The sequence below is a fragment of the Rhodnius prolixus genome, unplaced genomic scaffold (assembly GCF_049639745.1).
Source record: "Rhodnius prolixus isolate KJV_2025 unplaced genomic scaffold, Rpr scaffold_13, whole genome shotgun sequence".
Taxonomy (NCBI): domain Eukaryota; kingdom Metazoa; phylum Arthropoda; class Insecta; order Hemiptera; family Reduviidae; genus Rhodnius; species Rhodnius prolixus.
This window is the reverse complement of record NW_027411583.1, coordinates 12,423,119-12,442,666: the sequence shown is the minus strand read 5'-3', so window position 1 is coordinate 12,442,666 and position 19,548 is coordinate 12,423,119. Positions and strand designations below refer to the sequence as shown.

Here is a 19,548-nt window from a genome sequence, read left to right as displayed (position 1 = left end):
TACATTTTCACAAAAAAAAACATTTTATGTGTTTCTGGTGAAAACTTTATGTTGAAAATTGAAAGTCAAATTTTAATACAAGAGTTTTTATATTTATTAACAAAAAAAAAATTTAAAAAAAGGGTCAGTTTGAGCTTTTTAACTTCTTACGTCGCCACAAGGGTTTCGACTTTTGCACATTTAGATGATGCAAGTCTTGAAAATAATTCCAGCGATGAATAAACGAGCAAGTTTTGAATGTCAATAAAAAGAAAATGCTCTCTTTCTATACTAAGGAATATATCTTTACTTTTTTTCAATTTACAAGAAAGATGACATAACAGCACTGTACAGTAATGTGATATTTTGATTTATTACTATCGTGCAATTCAACTAATGACAAATATAAATTAGAAGTTTCGTCCGTCACAATAACTATTGAATTTTTGTGGATCCAAAAACTCGTCTACTTACAACAAATGAATACTAAACGAGTGTAAAAAGATAAATTTTAACCTAAAGAGGGTACTTATTCTTTAGATTTCACGAGAAATGTGATGGAAATGTTGTAGAAACCATTTTTAATATAATTTTTTGATAAAATACTGATCTAAGTGGTACAATAACTAGAGAGCTGAGGAAGTTGTGAAAGAGATATGAATTTATGAGACACCCTATTAAAGAAACGATACATTTAAAACAGATTTCAATATATGTATGAGTGAAAATTTCAATTTTATCTAGGGAGATAGTTGTTCAGTGATTGGTACAAAGAACATCCACGCAGAGATACCGAATTCGAGCTATCCGCCTTCAGAAATTTCTCTACTTCCGATCTTCTTTGTCCTGGTAGTTTTGGTCACAACGAGAGTGCACTGATGAATGGTCCACCTCCACAGTGCAGTGAAAAGGTTCTGGGCGCCAATAAACTCAGATGTTGACTCGTCTCAATTAAAAAATATATACTGAGAAAAATCGCTCGACTTTCTCTGATTTTATTTTCAGAGTTCAATTTTTGTTTTCAAACTCTGTATTTTTGAAACGTATTTATTCTTAACACTAATATTTAGAATAAACTTATGTTGAACTGAAATCATACTATAGAACAGAGCCCTAATCATCTTCTTAATGTACAAATCATAGAACTGTTAATAATTTTTTAATTTTGGAAAATATTTCTACTATGAGTTGTTAATTATTCATGAATGCAATTATAAAGATTAAAGAAAATCCTATTGGTTATTTTCAGGAAAATCTCTAAAAAAAATGCGTGATCTATTGACTAGTTTTCTGAAATTATAGTTGTTTCAGTTGATAATAGGTAGCAGTGTGGACTGAGAACGGTTTGACTGGTGTGTGGGAAGGGGAATCGTTACCTTTCATTCAGTTTCTATGGCTCGAGACTCCATTAAAAATGTTATTTTGGTCTCGGGTTGAAGTAAGGTTAACTTTATGCAATGGACAACAACTGCAGTTGTTATAGTCAACTACGGTTTTCTAATACAAGGATTTTATGAATATTACCAAATGTTTTGGCGACATTTTAAAGAAAATGTACGGAATCACTTTTCATAAAGAAACATAAAAGTGTTGGATTTTTTTTTTTGGTCAAATAATGGCTAAAAGAAGTGTAGAAGTTCAAGTGTTAGACAGTGATTTTTCGGTTTTATTACGTGAATCTGTCACATATGAGTTTAAAATGGAGACAAGGTCAAAAAATAAATTCAGAAATTTCATTATGTTTTGTATGTTTCTCGCATTGACTGGTATCATTTATTTTAGTTATTTTTGTTCAGATCAAGTGTGCGCTTTAACACCGCGAAAGCCTACTTGGTCGGATTGGAATACTAAATTAGCCGTCCAAGATAATCTAGGAAAACCTTTAAGCTTACATTCCAATCCATACAATTCAAAGTCCTCTAATCCAGGTCTTAGTTATGATGATGTGTTAAATGAAAATTTCCAATTTGATATGAACGCCCACGATGTTATGGTGTTTTTACATATACAAAAGACTGGTGGTACATCGTTTGGTAAACATTTAGTACAAGATCTAGATCTGCAACGCCCATGTACCTGTCATAGAAAACGGAAAAGATGCTATTGTTTTCGGCCTAATAGAAATGAAAACTGGTTGTTTAGTCGATATTCAACTGGCTGGAAATGTGGTTTACATGCTGATTGGACAGAATTAACTAGTTGTGTGGATTCAGAATTTGACAAAAATGAAGGAGATTCGGTTAAAAGAAGGTATATTTTATTAGTCTTTTTAATATTGTCTTTAAACTTTCAAGCGGAATTAATTAGTTCTCTTAAATAAAGAAAAAAGATATTTGTTTTTCGTTTTTTACGAGTTTGTATTTCAAAAAAAAAACCTGTTAAACAAAATGGAACATTAATGTTGGTTTCTCATTCTATTTTTTTAAGTTAATTGCTCGTAATGTTTCTATTTTTGGAAAACATACCTCACATACAGAGATTTTCCTGTTATATTTAAATGAGGTTTTTGGTAAACTTGATAGTTTTTTAACAGATATCTGGTTGTGTTATCAGTAGGATGCCAGTTAACGTCAGCCATGCGGTCCGTGCCTGTAACCGCTCGGCTATTGTAGCCCCAGGTATCATTAGTTTTATCAACAAAAAATGATTTAATATGCGACAAAGATAGAAAATGTCTATTTTAAAAATTACTTATTTAAACATATAATTGAAGTTTTTAATATTGTTTTATTTAGTTATTATTTTCAATATATTTTGTTTTTGATATTTCATATTCTTTCATGAGCATGTTTAAATGAGGTACTATCTTTAGGCACGATAATAAAGTTACATTGAGTGAATTATATTCCAAACTTTTAGCTCATCCTTGCAATGTCTAAATCCTATTTACAGATAATAATGGTATTCTCTCGTCATGTAAAGCGATTGATATTTTTCTGGATTTTTGTAGATATTTCTATATAACACTTCTTCGAGAGCCAATATCACGATATTTATCAGAATTTCGCCATGTCCAACGAGGCGCCACTTGGAAACATTCTAGACATTGGTGCGGTGGCCGTGAGGCTACACCAAGTGAACTTCCACTTTGCTATGAAGGTGAATCATGGACAGGTGTCACTCTGGATCGATTTATGGCATGCTCCTACAATCTTGCTCATAATAGGTAAATATAACAAATGGATTTTGATATTTTTTTAATGCACAAACAGTAATGAGTTGAATTTCTTCTCTTTTTTTTTCTAATCTAGGCAAACTCGAATGATGGCCGATTTAGCCCTGGTTGGCTGTTACAATACATCCTACATGTCAACTTTGGAACGAAACAGGGTCATGCTAGCCAGCGCTAAAAGAAATCTAGCAGCTATGGCTTTTTTTGCGTTGACAGAATTTCAGAGGGTAAATAAACAAACAAAGATATTATATAAATTTTAGAATCTATTTTCTAATAATAGTGTTATCTGAAGTACTTCTATTCATTTGTATAGATAGGTCAGTATGTATTTGAAGAGACATTCAATTTACGATTTGGTGTGCCGTTTGATCAGCATAACGCGACGTTGTCCAGTTCTACTCTGTCTACGTTGACCGAAGCACAAATTAAAAAAATTAAAGAACTTAATTCACTGGATATAGAATTATATGAATTCGCTAAAACTTTAATGTACAAGTAAGTTTTCCATTTTACTTTGTTTAACTAATTTAAGGGAGAGGTTTCAGTTCGCGGAACCTTTTATAGATCTTTGCTCCATCTACATTTTGCACTTCACGGTATTTTGAAGGACATATCTTACTTTCCATCCCTAAAAGCTAAACAGTGTCAAACCCTGTAGGTTCTGAAGATCACAAGAGACTTCCTACACCAATAGTAAGGAAACAAGCAGTTCATTTTCTTATTACTTCCTTTCCCTTCATTTTGAACAGCTTATGGATCTTTCAAAACTATTAAAACTTTATGATAAGATTTGGTTTCCATAATTTTAATTTTCCTTTCAACAGTCATTAAATTATCCTTACATTTACGCCCTAACTTTTTTTACACACGTGTTTTTGGAGGAACATAAGCAGTGAATCATTTTTTAGAAGTTAACCTAAAAATAACTATCGATTTCTACATTATTTCTTTTCATATTTAAAATGTGGACTAGATAGTCCGTTGTTATTCCACAAAAAATTTTACTGACTCCTTCATCATATGTGGTCACAACACATTTGGGCTTCATTGTAACAGATCTTTTTAGGCTGTAGTGTATTTGGCTTTAATTCCCAATCCTTGGACATATTTAATTAATAGATAGTTTGAATAAAAACCTTAATTTTTTTTACGTTAATCTATTGTAGTAAATAATGTTACTGCTGTAATAAATCATATTTTATTTTTTTATAGGAGGTTTAATAAACTGAAATCCAGAGATCCCCAATTTGAAGAAAGATTTAACAATCTTGGCAAGTTACCTGGAAGGACAGAATTCAATTGGGATCAAGTAATTGAAGACACAACCTATTCGACAAATACGTAGTCCTGTAATATTTTTTTTACTTCTTTGTTTTATTTTAAACTAGTGTACTTATTCAGAAAAATGGACATATGGCTCTGACATAAGCTTAAAAGTTAAATGACATAAAAAAAAAGCCCAAGTAGATCTCTTATGTCGTAAATAACAGATAAAAAAGGGGGGGCGCATCATGAAATTTCCATCTCCTTAAAAAAAAAAAAAGTCAAATTTTACTTACAGTGTTGCCTCATAATTTACTTTATTTTGAAGTGGTAGAAACGTGCTAGAGGACGTAATGAAGCTATTTAAATTGGGAATGATTGGTTGGCAAACATGCATTTGAAGTAGTGATGGGCAGAACGAGTCCGTCTTTGGACTCGTTGGATTTGAATCAGTTCCAGGGTTGGAATCGATTCCAACAACTCGTTCACCGATTCCGGTCTCTGTACTTACCCTATGCATTAGTAAAAATGTCATTAAATGTTAGCTTTCCCAGTTAATAACAAAACTATATTTCTTTAACACACATTGAGTACTATCCCTAATTTCCAATTGCACTGATAAATATAAAATTAACAACGTAACACAAAAATTAACATAAAAATAGACTAGTCAATTATAAAAATTAAAGCAATGCTGTTTAGTCATTATCTAGCTTGACCACTGGAAGACTGGAGTTAACGTGCTTCAAGAGGATTCAAGGTAGAGAATCGGAAATGGGTAGGAAATTATTCCCATAAAAAAAATTCTAACCCTTCAAGCAAAATGATAATTACTCATAAATAAAGAAATATTTATTTACTAGGACTTGTATATCAAGCTTTAAAAATATTATCTTATTATCTTACGAAAAGAAAAAGCTGTGTGCTTAATCTTTAACATAGCGCTGGACACTCTTATTCTTATCTTCATTGGGTAAGTTTAACCGTGTACATGACCGTGAGACAGTCAAAGTAACACTGAGCCAAAATTTAGTATTACCTAATTGGTTTACTTACTGCAGTATCCCTCCCACTCTATCACCAATTTCACAAACATTCATCGATTGGAAATAATTTTTAGTTAAATATTCGTTTTATTTGAATACAAAAAACATTATAACGCTTTCTTAAGATGATTTTAATTTTTAAAATTTGTTTTTGTCCATTACTCTTATATAATAGGAAGAATTTCAAATAAAATATAATATACAAACACAATGATCTAGTATGCAGGTGGAGTCAGTCCTCGTTACCATAGCAATGGAACCGTTAAACAACTCCGGTTCCAGCTCCAGCAATTTCTATTGGCTAGATTCAGTGAACGAAAAAATGGAACGAGTCCGGTTTCAAAAGGATTTAAATCACTCCGGATTCGACTCCACCAACTCCAGTGGATTTAACCAATGAAAATGCTAGAGCTGGGCCGGAGTCGTTTAACGGTTCCGTTGTCATGGTAACTACGACTGACTCCACCTGAACACTAGATCATTCTGTGTTTGTATATTATATTTTATTTGAAATTCTTCGTATTTTATAAGAGTAATGGACAAAAACAAATTTTAAAAATTCAAATCATCTTAAGAAAGCGTTATAATGTTTTTTGTATTCCAATGAAACGAATATTTAACTAAAAAATATTTTCAATCGATGAATGTTTGTGAAATAGGTGATAGAGTGGGAGGGATACTACACTAAGTAAACCAGTTAGGTAATACTAAATTTTGGCCCAGTTTTACTTTGACCGTCTAGCTGACATGTACACGTTCAAGCTTACGCCAATGAAGATGAGAGTAAGAGTGTCCAGCGCTAAGTTTAAGATTAAGCACACAGCTTTTTCTTTTTGTAAAACAATAAGATAATATTTTAAAAGCTTGATATTCAATTCTTAGTTAATAAATATTATGAGTAATTATAATTTTGAAGGGTTAGAATTTTTATGGAATAATTTCCTACCCATTTCCGTTTCTCTACCTTGAATACTCTTGAAGTAAGTTAACTCCAGTCTTCTAGTGGTCAAGCTAGATAATGACAAAACTGCATTGCTTTAATTTATATTTGACTAGCCTATTTTTGTGTTAATATTTGTATTACGTTGTTAATTTTATATTTATCAGAGCAATTGGAAATTAGGGATAGTACTCAATGTGTGTTAAAGAAATATAGTTTTGTTATTAACTGGGAAAGCTAACATTTAATGATATAATAATATAATAAATTGCGTGACATTTGTTCTTATGTTTAATCGTTCCAAACCTTCTGCTGCCTCATTTTCATTTTTATTTGCCTAAATTTTTTGGGGCGGGGCGGAATCACTTTTTTTAAAAATAGGGATTTGAATCAACTCGTTCCACCATCGGACTCGTTCCAATGGAACGAGTCCGCTCAAATAGCCCATCACTAATTTGAAGTAATTTGGCAGGACTGTTCAGAAAGTTCCAGACCACTTTGTTTATTATCCATTTTTAAGATTTTTTGTAAGTTTCCTGAAGTTTGCTGATTTCTGTGAGTGTTTAATGGCTTATTAAATAATTTACTGCCAAGAATACGTCTGATCGTATAGCAATCGCTAAGTAAATTTAAGAAACCTGCCTGGAAGATTCTTTCTTCTTGTGGTTTTTCTCGGAGATGGTGTCAAGAAGTTTCAGTACTGTGTCTGGGATAACATGTTCAAACGTGAAAGGTCAGATTGAACGAACCTGGTTCCAACAATTACTATTGACTCACTCAGAATATTGAACCGTCAACTGTCGTGAGTTCGGTTGGTGATCAGCGATTTGTACTCAGTTATTTCATTTCATTATATGTCGTAAGTGTTTTAAATAGTCATTGGTAGATAAAATAAGTTAATTTGAAGAGAGGTTTTAGATTCAGGGAATAGAATTAATGATTGATTTACTAAGTTGTGCATTTCAATAGCAAAGTTAAATCATGTTTGTCGTCTAGGAGAAATGACTTCAATTCTTTCATTATTGATTAGGTAAAGATGATATGTGAAAAAACGTTTTTTAATAATATTTATGATGTATCATTCTTTTTTTTACTGTGTATACCAAATGAGTATACTGATTCCTTAGTTTCTCGTACGTTTTTTCACTAATTTTGAATACAGTGTTGTTTTTCCTAAATGTGTTAATGTTTTATTCATCGTTTTTTGAAGGTTAATTTATTTGCAGCACGCGCGGATCTTGAGAAACGAATTTTGAATTTCTATTTCTAAATGCATGTTGTATTAACTCTGGAAATTCCATGTAACATCAAGGTTTCAGTTAAGGCAGGCTGTATATATTTATATCTGACTGATTTATTTCTATTCTTTATTCGCCATCGAGCGCTCATACAGTTCTTATGAAACTAAAGAATATTAAGGCACTTATCGTATCGTACAACCAATTTTTGTGAATCCCATCCTCATAGAAGTCTGCCCTCTGATTTGACAACCACTACAACACAGTCGTTTTAGCCTCCTCATCGTCGACGCGTCGATGACATCTTCAAATGCAGAAACCTTGTAGTCAGTCACTGGTCGCTAGATTGGGACTGTACGGAGAGTAATCAACTTCTTTCCAGCCAAATGTTCCGATGAGAACTTGAGTTTGATTAGCTAAATGTGTGAACGGGCATTGTCATGGAGCAAAACGGTCCTTTTACTAAGCATGCCACGCCTTTTGTTTTGGATTGAACGGTGTAGTTTTTTTTTTTTTTTAAGGTCTCCCATTGGCTAACCTGTATTTCTGTATGCACCTCTGACATCATTTTCGGTACCCAGCATGAACTTTCCATAATTTCAGCGTCCAGACACCATTTCATAGAGTACACTCTTTGTAACTTAGGAAACTCATTTGATAATGATGAAATCGTAAAGCATCTGCTCTCTTTCACTTATATACTTCAGCATCTAAAGTGTGTTTAGGTTGCATCTGTTTTAATTCATGATCGAGGAACCTATTCTTTTAACAACAAGCTGAGAATATTGTTTCTGCCTAGAAACCTACGAATAGTCTTGACTCTTAATAAGGGTATTTAGTTTTTAAAATAATACTGTTTGTGGCGCATCGCAAGCTGGTTTGGAACTTTTTGAACGTACCTCATATTATAACAAGATATATGTTTTACATTGCAATAATTTCTACCCAATCAGATTTCACTGGGTGGGTACTTTACTTAATATTAAGCGTTGTTTGGTATTTGGTTTTTTGACTTGATGCATTTTTTTTAAAAAAAGGATAGATTCATTTTTAAAAAAATAGTTTTTTGTAACATAAGAAAAGAAGTTTTACAAATAGTCATAGTATGAAGTGTCAATGAACGAAAACGTAAAAGCTGCATGTTGGTTGAGTCCATGATTACTCCAGTAATCAAGTTTAAGATGGAGAGATCTTTTGCGGTTAAATATGGAATTGTTCTTTGGTTATCAACCAGTTTCAAAATTTCGATCCTTTAAAACTACTAGTTAATAACAGGGACATTTGCGCAATCTGAATAAACATTACCAGTTTCAACATTTGTTGGAGGAGAGAATACCACGACACGAGAGGGTCCTAAATAACAAAAACGTAACGCTATTAGGTTGCTAGTTCTGGTTGTAAATGGTGTTTGCTGAGTCCGCACGTGGTGTTGCTACACTTCACTAATAACCTTCGAACTAGATCTGTTTCAAAATCAATCCAACTTTTTTGAATAATTCTTGAATGGTGTGCTTAACCGCTGCCATTGGCAGCACCGTGAGAACCTTTTGTGCTGTTGCATTTTGGTTGGTTGATACCTCTTTCGGATTGTCACTGTTTACTTGACATCATGAAGGTTTTTTTTCCAGATATTTTGAAGGATAAATTAAAAGAAACAAGAGCCCAGCTGATTGATTCAGCGGGAGTGAAATATATCTCTTTCATTCCTAGAGAGGATATAACTTGGCAACCAACAGGTTTTCTAAATGCTTCGTACTCTCAAAATACATCAGGTACTTCAATGCTTACTCTAGTCAAATGGTAGATGTGTGGCCGAGCATTATCACGATGAAACAAAACTTGAAAAATATGGATAACTTTAGCTTCTTTTTTTAAAAGAAGGTTTTATATTAATTCTTCAAGGTGTATGGATAGAACTCATGAAAAGTCCAAGAATCTTATGCAGGCCTAGGAAAAGCGCAACATAGACATTTTATAGTTCCAAAGTCCAAATGAAAATTTATTGTATGCTACATCCCATAGCATAGAGAATTGCAGATAGCGCATAGTAGTATTGTATGTTTAATATTATCAGAAAATAGCATCTCTAATAATGCACTTTGACGTAAAGTTTTGTCTGCCATTATTACAGATAGTTTACAAATAATTTTTGGTTTTTATTGGTTAGAAAAAAAACAATGCATTTTGAACGCCCCAATTGTTTTAAGCAATCAAGAATATTGGGACCTCCAATAAAAAAATCCTCATTCCAATTTAATTCAATAAGAAGGTATGCTGGACTAATACTGGAATTTAATCTTAAATTCTTGTTTCCTATTTTTAAAAAAGGCAAGAAATTTTGAAGGATTATTTGGACAATTTAAAATTAAACTAGTCACTATAGGTACGTTTTATAAGGGTTACTTTTGTAACCATAATTAATATTTTCATAATTGTTCACAAAGTTAAATGCCTTCTTTATAAGCTATAAAGCTCCTAGATAGGAGAGGCTTGGGGTCGAGTACTGGTGGAGGCCAAGGTCCTACACGGGCCTTAGAGCCACAGTTCAGTTATTTGATATACTATTTTATTATTATTGGATAATTACCAAAAATAGAGGAAGGTTAGAACTCATTAAGCGAAAAATTTAGAATATCCTAGTAAGTCTAGTATGGAGAACAGTGACACGTCCCAGGGGATTGAAATGAAAAATTGTAAATTAGTACCATTTGTGCCATTTTTTTTAAAAAAAAAGAAGTTGCCATAAGCTGAGCCTAGCTAAAAAACAAAAAAATGTAAAATATTTGGAATAGCCTCATAAAATTAGAACTTTGTATAATTATTTCTATCTTATCATTGGTTCAAACGATCTACGGATCATCTTTCTAATTTACCTTCTGTTTTCTTTATTAAATATTTGTAGATATCCATATTTGAGTGAAAACACGTTCTAAATGTAGATATTTTAAGTAAACAAACGTAAACAGTGCCCAATTTTACTTGGTAATAATTATTGCTAGGTTATTTTAAGTGATACGAACATATTTAAAAAAAAAGACGCTTAATTTAAGATTAATTATATACTGGCATTTTACGTAATTAATATTCAATTAATTCTCTCTGGAATAAAAGATTTCAAGATTCTGGTTATCCTATTTAAAACAAAGATAGAAAAACCGCCTCTGCTCGATCAGGTGGACAATAACCAAGAGAAGGTTAAAAAATAACTTTAGTCGCTTCCATAATTCCAGAATAAATGTTAGAGGTCCAGGAATTTTTGTATGACTAAAATTGATCTGATTTTTATTATTAATGTTTTAAACTAAGTTTATCCCATGTCGCTGAGGTTTGCTATATAGATGGTTATCTTATTAATAAGGTTATAATTTTACTCCTTTTGGGTGCGTCCCATTAAGCGATCACAACGATCAAAACATACCTTCAGGCGTTCCACTTGGCGACCGCGGTCGTTGCGGTCGTGGCGAAAACGTCACTAATGACGTCACTATTTTCGCTCACGCGAAGCCCACAACGCCCCATCTATAGAGCTGGGTCGAAGTGGGCGTTCAGAAATATGGCGCAATTTTTAAAACAAAATATGGCGACCGAAAAAATTATCTCATGTAAATGAAAGTATTATTTCATGTAAATAATAGAATGTGTTTCTCAAAAGTCTACAATAAATAAATAATTACTTATCCCTTTACACACTAAATCACTGAATAACACAAAATCATTTACCTGAAATAACTTTTAAATTCTTCATCTGAATAAAGATCAATTACACTGATAGCTAATAATAATATGTGGCCTAAGTTTTCGCTTTTCACCATTGCGATTTTGTAAAATTGCATTCCACTCTTCATCGGAACTAGATGAAGAACTTTTTCTAAAGCATTATTAATAAATATCCAACTGTTGCCACCAGACATTTTAATTTTATTTAAACGTAAATTTTATAAATACTCCACTAAAATGTAATATAAAAAATTGAATTATATATATATTTTTAATATAAGTCAACTTTACCAATAATTAATAAAGTTTATTATAACTGCTTATAAACGGGGTTGAAATTAAAAAAAACAACCTCTACAAGCTTCTAACTTATTTTCGAAGCCGCCATATGTAATGTTTACATGAACAGTTAAAACGCCCACAGTCCATTCCACTTGGGTTTTCGATCGCAACGCTCACCAGCAAGTGGAACGGGCAAAACCGTGGTCGTTGTGCTCGCTTAGTGGAACGCACCCTTTGTGTATTGAGTTTTCTTTGGACCGCTTTTTTTGGTGTCATATGATTCGCGCAAAACTGTTCAAGTGTTATGTGAAAGAATTTAAATTTTCTCCCAAATTATCGCAGTTACTTTTTATTCTTTAACCTGACGAGTTTATCCAAAAATTCTTTTGCATTTCTCTTCTCCTTTATCTATACTTAACTTCTAGCATTTCTACTCTTGCACAGTACCTAAAAACACTAGAAAGTCTAAATAGTTTTCAATTTTTCCAATAAACTTGTTCTTTTTTAATTAAACTATAAACATGAACATTCTTTTTTAATGCAATGGCATCAGGTCAATGATTTTTTTTTTTTAAATTTTAAAAATGCTTTTAAGAAAAAAATAAAATAAATATAATTGTAAATAAAGCAACAAGCACAAGTAAGTCGGCAAAAAAAAACTATCTTCCTACGATTGTTTCGTTTAGTGTTTAAAAAAGAACAAAATGGTGAGACTGGAATTTATTATATTTACCAAAGATAATTGTTTTGTAAATTAGAATTAAGAAAAGTATGTTGTGTCTGTTAAAAAAAATAATAAATAAACCATTAATTGTAAATATTGCGTGAAATATGTTAATATTGTAAATAATTTTTTTGCTGCCATCTTTTTCTTTAATTTAAATGTATGTTGTAATACATTAAGGAACAATCCTAACATTTTACCAATTAATCGAATATTAAATGATAGAATAACTTGTTACATAATAAATGACTATGTGAAAAAGAAAAGAAAGATATTTTTATTTATTTATTTGTAGATACATTAGCCCTTTCAAAACGCCATTTAGTTCGATGGTGCGAGTACACAAGACCATTTTACAAGCAACTAACTCGTTTCTTGAAGATCTATGTACGAGGGTCGTTTGAAAAGTGCGTGCAAAGTCAGAGAGATAGCACTACTGGCGCGTATCGAGGTTATGTTTAGTTAGTAGCATCTCTTGGAAGAACACACCACCAAGTTTCAGCCAGATCGGTCTATTTCTTTGTGTTTGGCATTCGTTTGAATCGAGGATGTCGAGTGATTTTCAAAAAATGGACGAAAAAGAATTTCGTGTGTTGATTAAACACTACTTTATGAAAGGCAAAACGCCTGAGGAGACTAGAGAGAAGCTTGATAAACATTATGGTGACTCTGCACCTTCGATTAGAACAGTTTATAAGTGGTTTCAAAATTTTCAAAGTGGCCATATGGGCACAAGTGACGCTGAACGTTGTGGACGCCCTGTTGAGGTTACTACTCCAGAAATCATTGATAAAATCCATGACAGAAGAGTGAAGGTGCGTGAGATTGCTAGTGCTGTGGGCATCTCGAATGAACGGGTACATAATATTTTGCATCAACATTTGGACATGATAAAGCTATCCGCAAGATGGGTGCCGCGATTGCTCACGCTTGACCAAAAACGAAATCGTGTGAAATGTTGCAAGGACGGTTTGCAGCTGTTCCAGAAGAATCCGCAGGACTTTAAGCGTCGTTTCGTCACTGTGGATGAAACATGGATACATCACTACACTCCTGAGACCAAAGAACAATCTAAACAATGGGTTACCAAGGGGGAATCTGCGCCAAAAAAGGCGAAGACCGTTCCTTCGGCCGGAAAGATTATGGCGACAGTCTTTTGGGATTCGCAAGGAATAATCCTCATCGACTATCTGGAAAAGGGTAAAACTATTACAGGTGCATATTATTCATCGTTATTGGACCGTTTGAAAACCGAGCTGCAAGAAAAACGCCCACGATTGGCCCACAAAAAAGTCCTTTTCCATCACGACAACGCACCAGCTCACACCTCAGCAGTTGTGGTCGCAAAATTAATGGAAATAGGGTTCCAACTCGTTTCACATCCCCCCTATTCTCCAGACTTGGCTCCCTCGGACTACTATTTGTTCCCCAATATGAAGAAATGGCTGGCGGGAAAAAGATTTTATTCAAACGAGGAGGTGATTGCAGAAACGAATGGCTATTTTTCAGACTTTCAGAGGAGGTGGGGTGGGGGGGCTCTCCTTGGTTTTCTTACATCAACACAGACAAATAGGGAAGGCATGTGGAGACAATTAGTAGCTGGATGTGCATAGAACACTTAAAGAAGCAAGTTCCTTGATCTGCGTCGGAATGTTGTTCCAATGTATTTGTTTGTTCCAGTAACAAAGATGCCTTAGCTCGGCTAACTCTTATATGTTGGAACAGATGTACATATTACAGGGTAACGAACAGTGTTCCCTCTAAGCCGTGCGCGTGTGCGCGCGCACATAAATTTTAAACATAGCGCACATGAAAAATATTTGCGCGCACAAAAATTTTTTGATTAAAACGAAACAAAGAAACCGGTTGCAGGAACATATGGATATGCTGATGAGATTCCATGAACAGACAAGACAGAAGACACACCAACCCTACAGTGTAAAAATAATACTTTGTAAACTAGCCCTGAAGATGAGACCTAGACCCCTAGGTCGAAAGCTCGACATAATAAATATATCATGACTGAAACTGGCAACTATTTTTTCATCCTATTTAAATTTTGTTATTTTCCATTTGATTGGAAAAGGGAAACCACAGTAATCAGCTAAATTCTGTCTTCACGATCTAATGAACTGACTTGATTTTAGGGTAGTTTTTTCATTGTGTTCCGTTGTATTGTATGTAGTACAAGTGGTATGCAGTAGGATCGAGTCAATGCGTTTAAGTAGGAACAAAATTTGGCTGAATATTCACACTATTATTGTATTGTCTTTTCTTTTTTTTTATTATATGAACTTTTTTAAATTGCTGCACAAAATTTGTTTATTTTGGGAAAAACTGCACACACTTAAAAAAGTGTGCACACAGGTCACAAAAAATTAGAGGGAACACTGGTAACGAAACGCTAAATTTTGAATTGTTCTAATGTTAAGGATATTGTTCGAGATAAAGGATATTCGCTTAGTATATTTGATGTTGCAAACCTCTATTCTTCAAAAGGTAGAAAAAAAACAAACAATATATCAGTTTTAACAGTATCTGAAAGCGAACCCACCAACAATAAGGTAAAAAACAAAACATACACATTAATTTGTTTTATTAATTAAATATAAAAACATAAAATTAAATTACATTTTTGGAAAAAGATTTATTTAAAAAAATACTGTTCGATTATCCTTTGATTTGGTTGGTTTAAATAACTTATATAAAAATTATTTTTAAAAAACATTACTTGAACATTAGTGCTTAAATAATTTACAAAAATAAATACGAAATTCTTTGCAATGAGATTATTTTGTTTTCTTAAATAAAAATAAATACTATGTTTAATAATAAATAGTTTTATAGTTACTTTTGGCAAATTGCAAATCTTGTTGCGCGTCTATTTTTTGTTTTTACATGTTGTTTGAGCTTATTCAAAAGCATAAACAGATCAGCAAGCCATAAAATATTTTTTGTTTGTACTTTCAAGAAAAAAAGTTGCATAATTTAAGAAATATCAAGATTTGTGTAAATGTTTTCCATCTCATTCTTCACAAAATTCAATGTATTCAATTTTAAATTCAAAGTAATGATTTTTCAAGCATTATAGGTTCAAAGCCACTTGGTTGGATTGTTGTAAAATCTTGTGGAATAAAATCCAACACGGCTCCATCGTCAACTGGAAAAATATTAAGCAACAAGATTAGGCAATTATTCAAAAAATAAAAGTAAGAGGCAATGAAAAAAATTTAAAAAAGCCTTACCAAATAAGGCAGGATATACAGTGCCTCTAATTCCTGATACAGGTTTTTCTAGGCACTTCCCATTCAGGTAAAAATTCAGTTCTATGTGATCGTAGGTTACTCCCTGAAATCATTGAATATGAAATAACATAAGTTTAGGTGTAAGACCAGTGGAAAATATAAGAGTCTCTGAACTGATCTTTAACATAATTACGGAAAAATAATTAGTACCAACATGGGGTTGTAAAAGAACGATTATTAAATCGTTCTTCAAGGCAATTGTAAAATAAGATACCAGAATAAGATGGGAAATTGAGCTTAAAAAAAAAAAGATTTGTTTTGTCTGCCATAATTCATAATTTGCATTATAAAAAAACGATGACTAACACAATGTGAAGGTAATATATTTTTAAGTCAATCAACAGACGGTCTTAAGTATTTATTCCAAGATTTTCCAGGAGAGTCATTAAGTTTAGAGAGGATGGTTCAGTTCACAAGGATAATGTAAGATTTAATGTTGAAGCTTTTATATTCAAAGTTCAGATCTTTACCACAAATCTATATCAGTAAGAGTATCTGGACGATTCCGCAATCTTGCAGAAGTAAATTTAGAATTCCGTGACATATGTAAACTTCTTTGCACAAATTGAAGAAGCAAACGATTTAAAAGTACTGCCGATAACATTCAGTCAAAACAAAAAAAAAACTCTGATATTAATTACATTGATATTACAGCACTATGAAATAATAATAATAATAATAATAATGGAATAAAACTCACAATAATATCGCCTTCTTTCGGTGCTATAATATTCTGGTGAAGAATTGTAGCATTATGCCTAATGTTACCTTCACTGGTAATTACCCAGGTATCAGGATCATTTCCTCCGGGAGCGATTGTCAGATCAGCATTTCTTGTGGCCAAGCCCACACCCCAGATACCTGTTACAGGTAAAAAGTAATGTAAGTATCTTAATATTCAGCATCTATCTTTTCTACAGGAATTAATTTCCTTATTTGAGAAGAGTTTAAAAACGGATCTACAACTAATAATTTCTAGGGACAGTAGATTACTCGTTCATAACACCTTACTCTCGTCAATTTTCAACTCTTAGGTACTAGGAAAAAATACAGCAAAAGTATGATAATGGCATATTAATAATTTTAAAACTATGAAACAGATCAGGGGACATTAACTCACTATACTTTGTCAGTTATAATCGGCCCTTAACGCACTAAATGATGTTAATTGTTTAATTCATTAAATCTTACTAATAGAACACTTCAATATTGAGAGCAAATTTCTCTTATTTAAGTTCAAATTACATATTATGGTTATAGATGCTTGATGCTGTAACGAAACAAATTGAGTAATGCACTAAAAGTGGTTTTCTTTTTAAAAATTTATATCATTCACTTGTAGATTACTAAGAAAAAAATTTTAGTTACCTGCTTGCTGCAACTTCACTTCAAAATATGATTTATTTTGAACAAGTGGTGCTGTACAAAGTGCACCACCGGTTCCACATAAACGCATGCAATTCTTGATGAGCAGTACATCTGGACCTGCATAAACAAAACACTTGAATAAAAGCGTGTAATGAATGCAGGCAAATAAAATAGCTGAACGAAAGTATTAAAATTACTCGTAATTGAAAAACAAAATAAAATGAATATTATTGAGGCGTACCATTTTGTAAAAATATCCTATTGACCTACCTTTATGGCACTCGTCAAGGCTAATCCTTTCCTCAACTTTGACAGGTACAGGTTTCAATAAAAAACCAGTACCTTCAAAACAAGATTTAAAACAACAAATAGATGTTAAAGACATTTTTTTTGCTACTAATAATTATTAAATTACAATTTTCTTAAGTAAACATCTTTGATTATTAATATATTATAAAATCTAGTTCACTATACATAGAAAGTTTCTTGAGTAGAATTTGGAACCTTCACGAAAGTTTATATTTTTACAGATTTAAAGTTCCCACGACCTAGTTCATTAATGTTAATTTACAAAAAGTACAGAATTTAATTTGATTAACTGATTAAACTATAAAGAAAAAATAAATAAAAAAGTATTTAAAAAGAATAAGCAAACCAAATGAATGTTTATAGATTTTTATTTTGTAGATAATAGATTCCTTCTTAACTTTGTAATTATTCTTGTAATAAACGTTTAAAACCTTGAGAAATATCATTGTTATCTTGCAATGATTATTTTAGATTTCTGAAAAACGAATATTTTAGATTTTTAAATATTTGAAATAATTTTATTTATTTTTTAAAATGATGTTGGTTACATTGACATTTTTAGATCACCACAACATAGCCTATTCTCTCAAAGTTGGTTTCCTTTAGAATTATAGTACTGTGTGAAAGGTAGGTTAAAAAATAAAACAATTTCTTATTAAATATTGTATGAATGTAGACGTTTATCATTTTGATGTATTTCTTTAGATATATTGATAATTTCAAGGTACTTAGTTGTACTTGAAGCTTTAAGATTTTCTAGATAAAAGTAGATTCATGTTGCAAAAGATATAACCTACATCCTATACGTGCTAAGTGTTACCTGCTTATTCCTTTGTAAATTTGCAGTTAAGCAAACATGACGGAGAAAGCTGCCAAAGTGACTACGACAAAGTCGCCACCAGCGAAAGTTAAAACAGAGAAAAAGGCTAAAGAAAAACCAGCTGCGACGGCCGCTTCTGCTACAAAATCTGTTGAAAAACCAGTAGAAGCGAAGAAACCTAAAAAACCCCAGCGAATGATCAGAAAACGACATGGAAGGTTGTATGCTAAAGGTGTATTCACTGGCTACAAACGTGGACTTAGAAATCAACATGAAAATACCGCTTTATTAAGCATTGAAGGATGTAAATCTAAAAGCGATAGTTGGTTCTACGTTGGGAAAAAGTGTGTATTTGTTTATAAGGTGAGCAATGGAATCGTTTGTTCGTGCATTACAACAGGCACTCTTCTTTAATAATACTATTTTTTCAAAAATAATTTATTGTAGGCTAAAAACAGGACTCGTGCTCCTGGTCTTTCGAAGAATAAAACAAAAATTAGAGCAATCTGGGGAAAAGTGACAAGACCGCATGGAAGTTCCGGTGCTGTCCGAGCTAAATTCAAGTCCAACCTTCCACCTACTGCCATGGGCAGGAGAATAAGGATTGTAAGTTCATTTTTGTTTTTTGCTTTTATCAAGAGGCTGATGTTGAAGTTTTTTCGTTCCTTTAAGTATTTTAATAGATGAAAAAAGTGAATACTAATTATTACAATAATCACCGTAGAAACAAGAAAACCTAGTGTACTTCTAAGTAATAACATTACGCTTTTTCGTCCAGTTATTGACTATCATCCCTTATGCAACTGTCCTACCGGACAGTTTTAATATTCTACAAATTTTATCATCCTCTATTCATATAAATAAATCCTAATACATAATAAATCCAACAATTAATATTTTTTATATTTAGTTTCTTTAAACTAGATGAATGAGCAATTCATTATCATGATCTTTCATTCAGCTCGATTTTTTCATGAAACGCACGGAAAACTAAAAACCAATTCAGGAAGATACACTTTTGGATAATCGATTTTCCTTAAATTCAAGATTTAATATAATGGATCGGTTTTAATTGTTACTGACTTTTAAAGGCTATATCATTGGTATGTGTGAAAGCAAATATAATCTTTACAAATCATTACTTCGCTCTGATCAGCTTAAATGCAAATTATTCCTTTTTCTTCTTACTGGACTTCCGTGCTAATGCAAATTAGCAATTATTGTTTATTGATAAAGTTCAATAAGAAGGTGACCCCAAAAAAATTATTTTCTTAATATTAGTATGAAGTAAACTACTTGCCTAATGATATTCCATTTGTTTTGTTTCAGATGCTGTATCCTTCTAAGATTTAAATAAAAATAAATATACATTTTGTAATGTA

General features: G+C 32.2%; 3 protein-coding genes across 4 annotated transcripts; 2 read left to right on the top strand and 1 right to left on the bottom strand.

Moving 5' to 3' along the window:
- Positions 1 to 1,329: 1,329 nt before the first annotated feature.
- Hs6st (heparan sulfate 6-O-sulfotransferase) lies at positions 1,330 to 12,634 on the top strand. Its single transcript, XM_074116330.1, has 6 exons — positions 1,330 to 2,229; positions 2,930 to 3,145; positions 3,231 to 3,378; positions 3,468 to 3,649; positions 4,367 to 4,503; positions 9,270 to 12,634. Exons 1-5 carry the CDS (start codon positions 1,595 to 1,597, stop codon positions 4,497 to 4,499), a joined length of 1,314 nt encoding a protein of 437 aa, XP_073972431.1. The 5' UTR covers positions 1,330 to 1,594; the 3' UTR covers positions 4,500 to 4,503; positions 9,270 to 12,634.
- Positions 12,635 to 14,943: 2,309 nt separating this feature from the next.
- Positions 14,944 to 17,565, bottom strand: LOC141448185 (SPRY domain-containing protein 7). The gene is made up of 5 exons (XM_074116340.1): positions 17,308 to 17,565; positions 17,038 to 17,154; positions 16,370 to 16,530; positions 15,610 to 15,712; positions 14,944 to 15,524 (listed from the first exon to the last, which is right to left on the bottom strand). Exons 1-5 carry the CDS (start codon positions 17,420 to 17,422, stop codon positions 15,427 to 15,429), a joined length of 594 nt encoding a protein of 197 aa, XP_073972441.1. The 5' UTR covers positions 17,423 to 17,565; the 3' UTR covers positions 14,944 to 15,426.
- A 251-nt stretch (positions 17,566 to 17,816) lies between these two features.
- Positions 17,817 to 19,548, top strand: RpL35A (ribosomal protein L35A). Of its 2 annotated transcripts, none has more exons than XM_074116342.1 (4): positions 17,817 to 17,973; positions 18,193 to 18,529; positions 18,614 to 18,772; positions 19,496 to 19,548. In XM_074116342.1, the coding sequence occupies exons 2-4, from the start codon at positions 18,203 to 18,205 to the stop codon at positions 19,517 to 19,519; spliced, it is 510 nt and encodes a 169-aa protein (XP_073972443.1). In that variant the 5' UTR covers positions 17,817 to 17,973; positions 18,193 to 18,202; the 3' UTR covers positions 19,520 to 19,548. The 2 variants fall into 2 exon arrangements, with proteins under 2 accessions (XP_073972443.1, XP_073972442.1); XM_074116341.1 differs by having other exon boundaries at positions 19,128 to 19,548.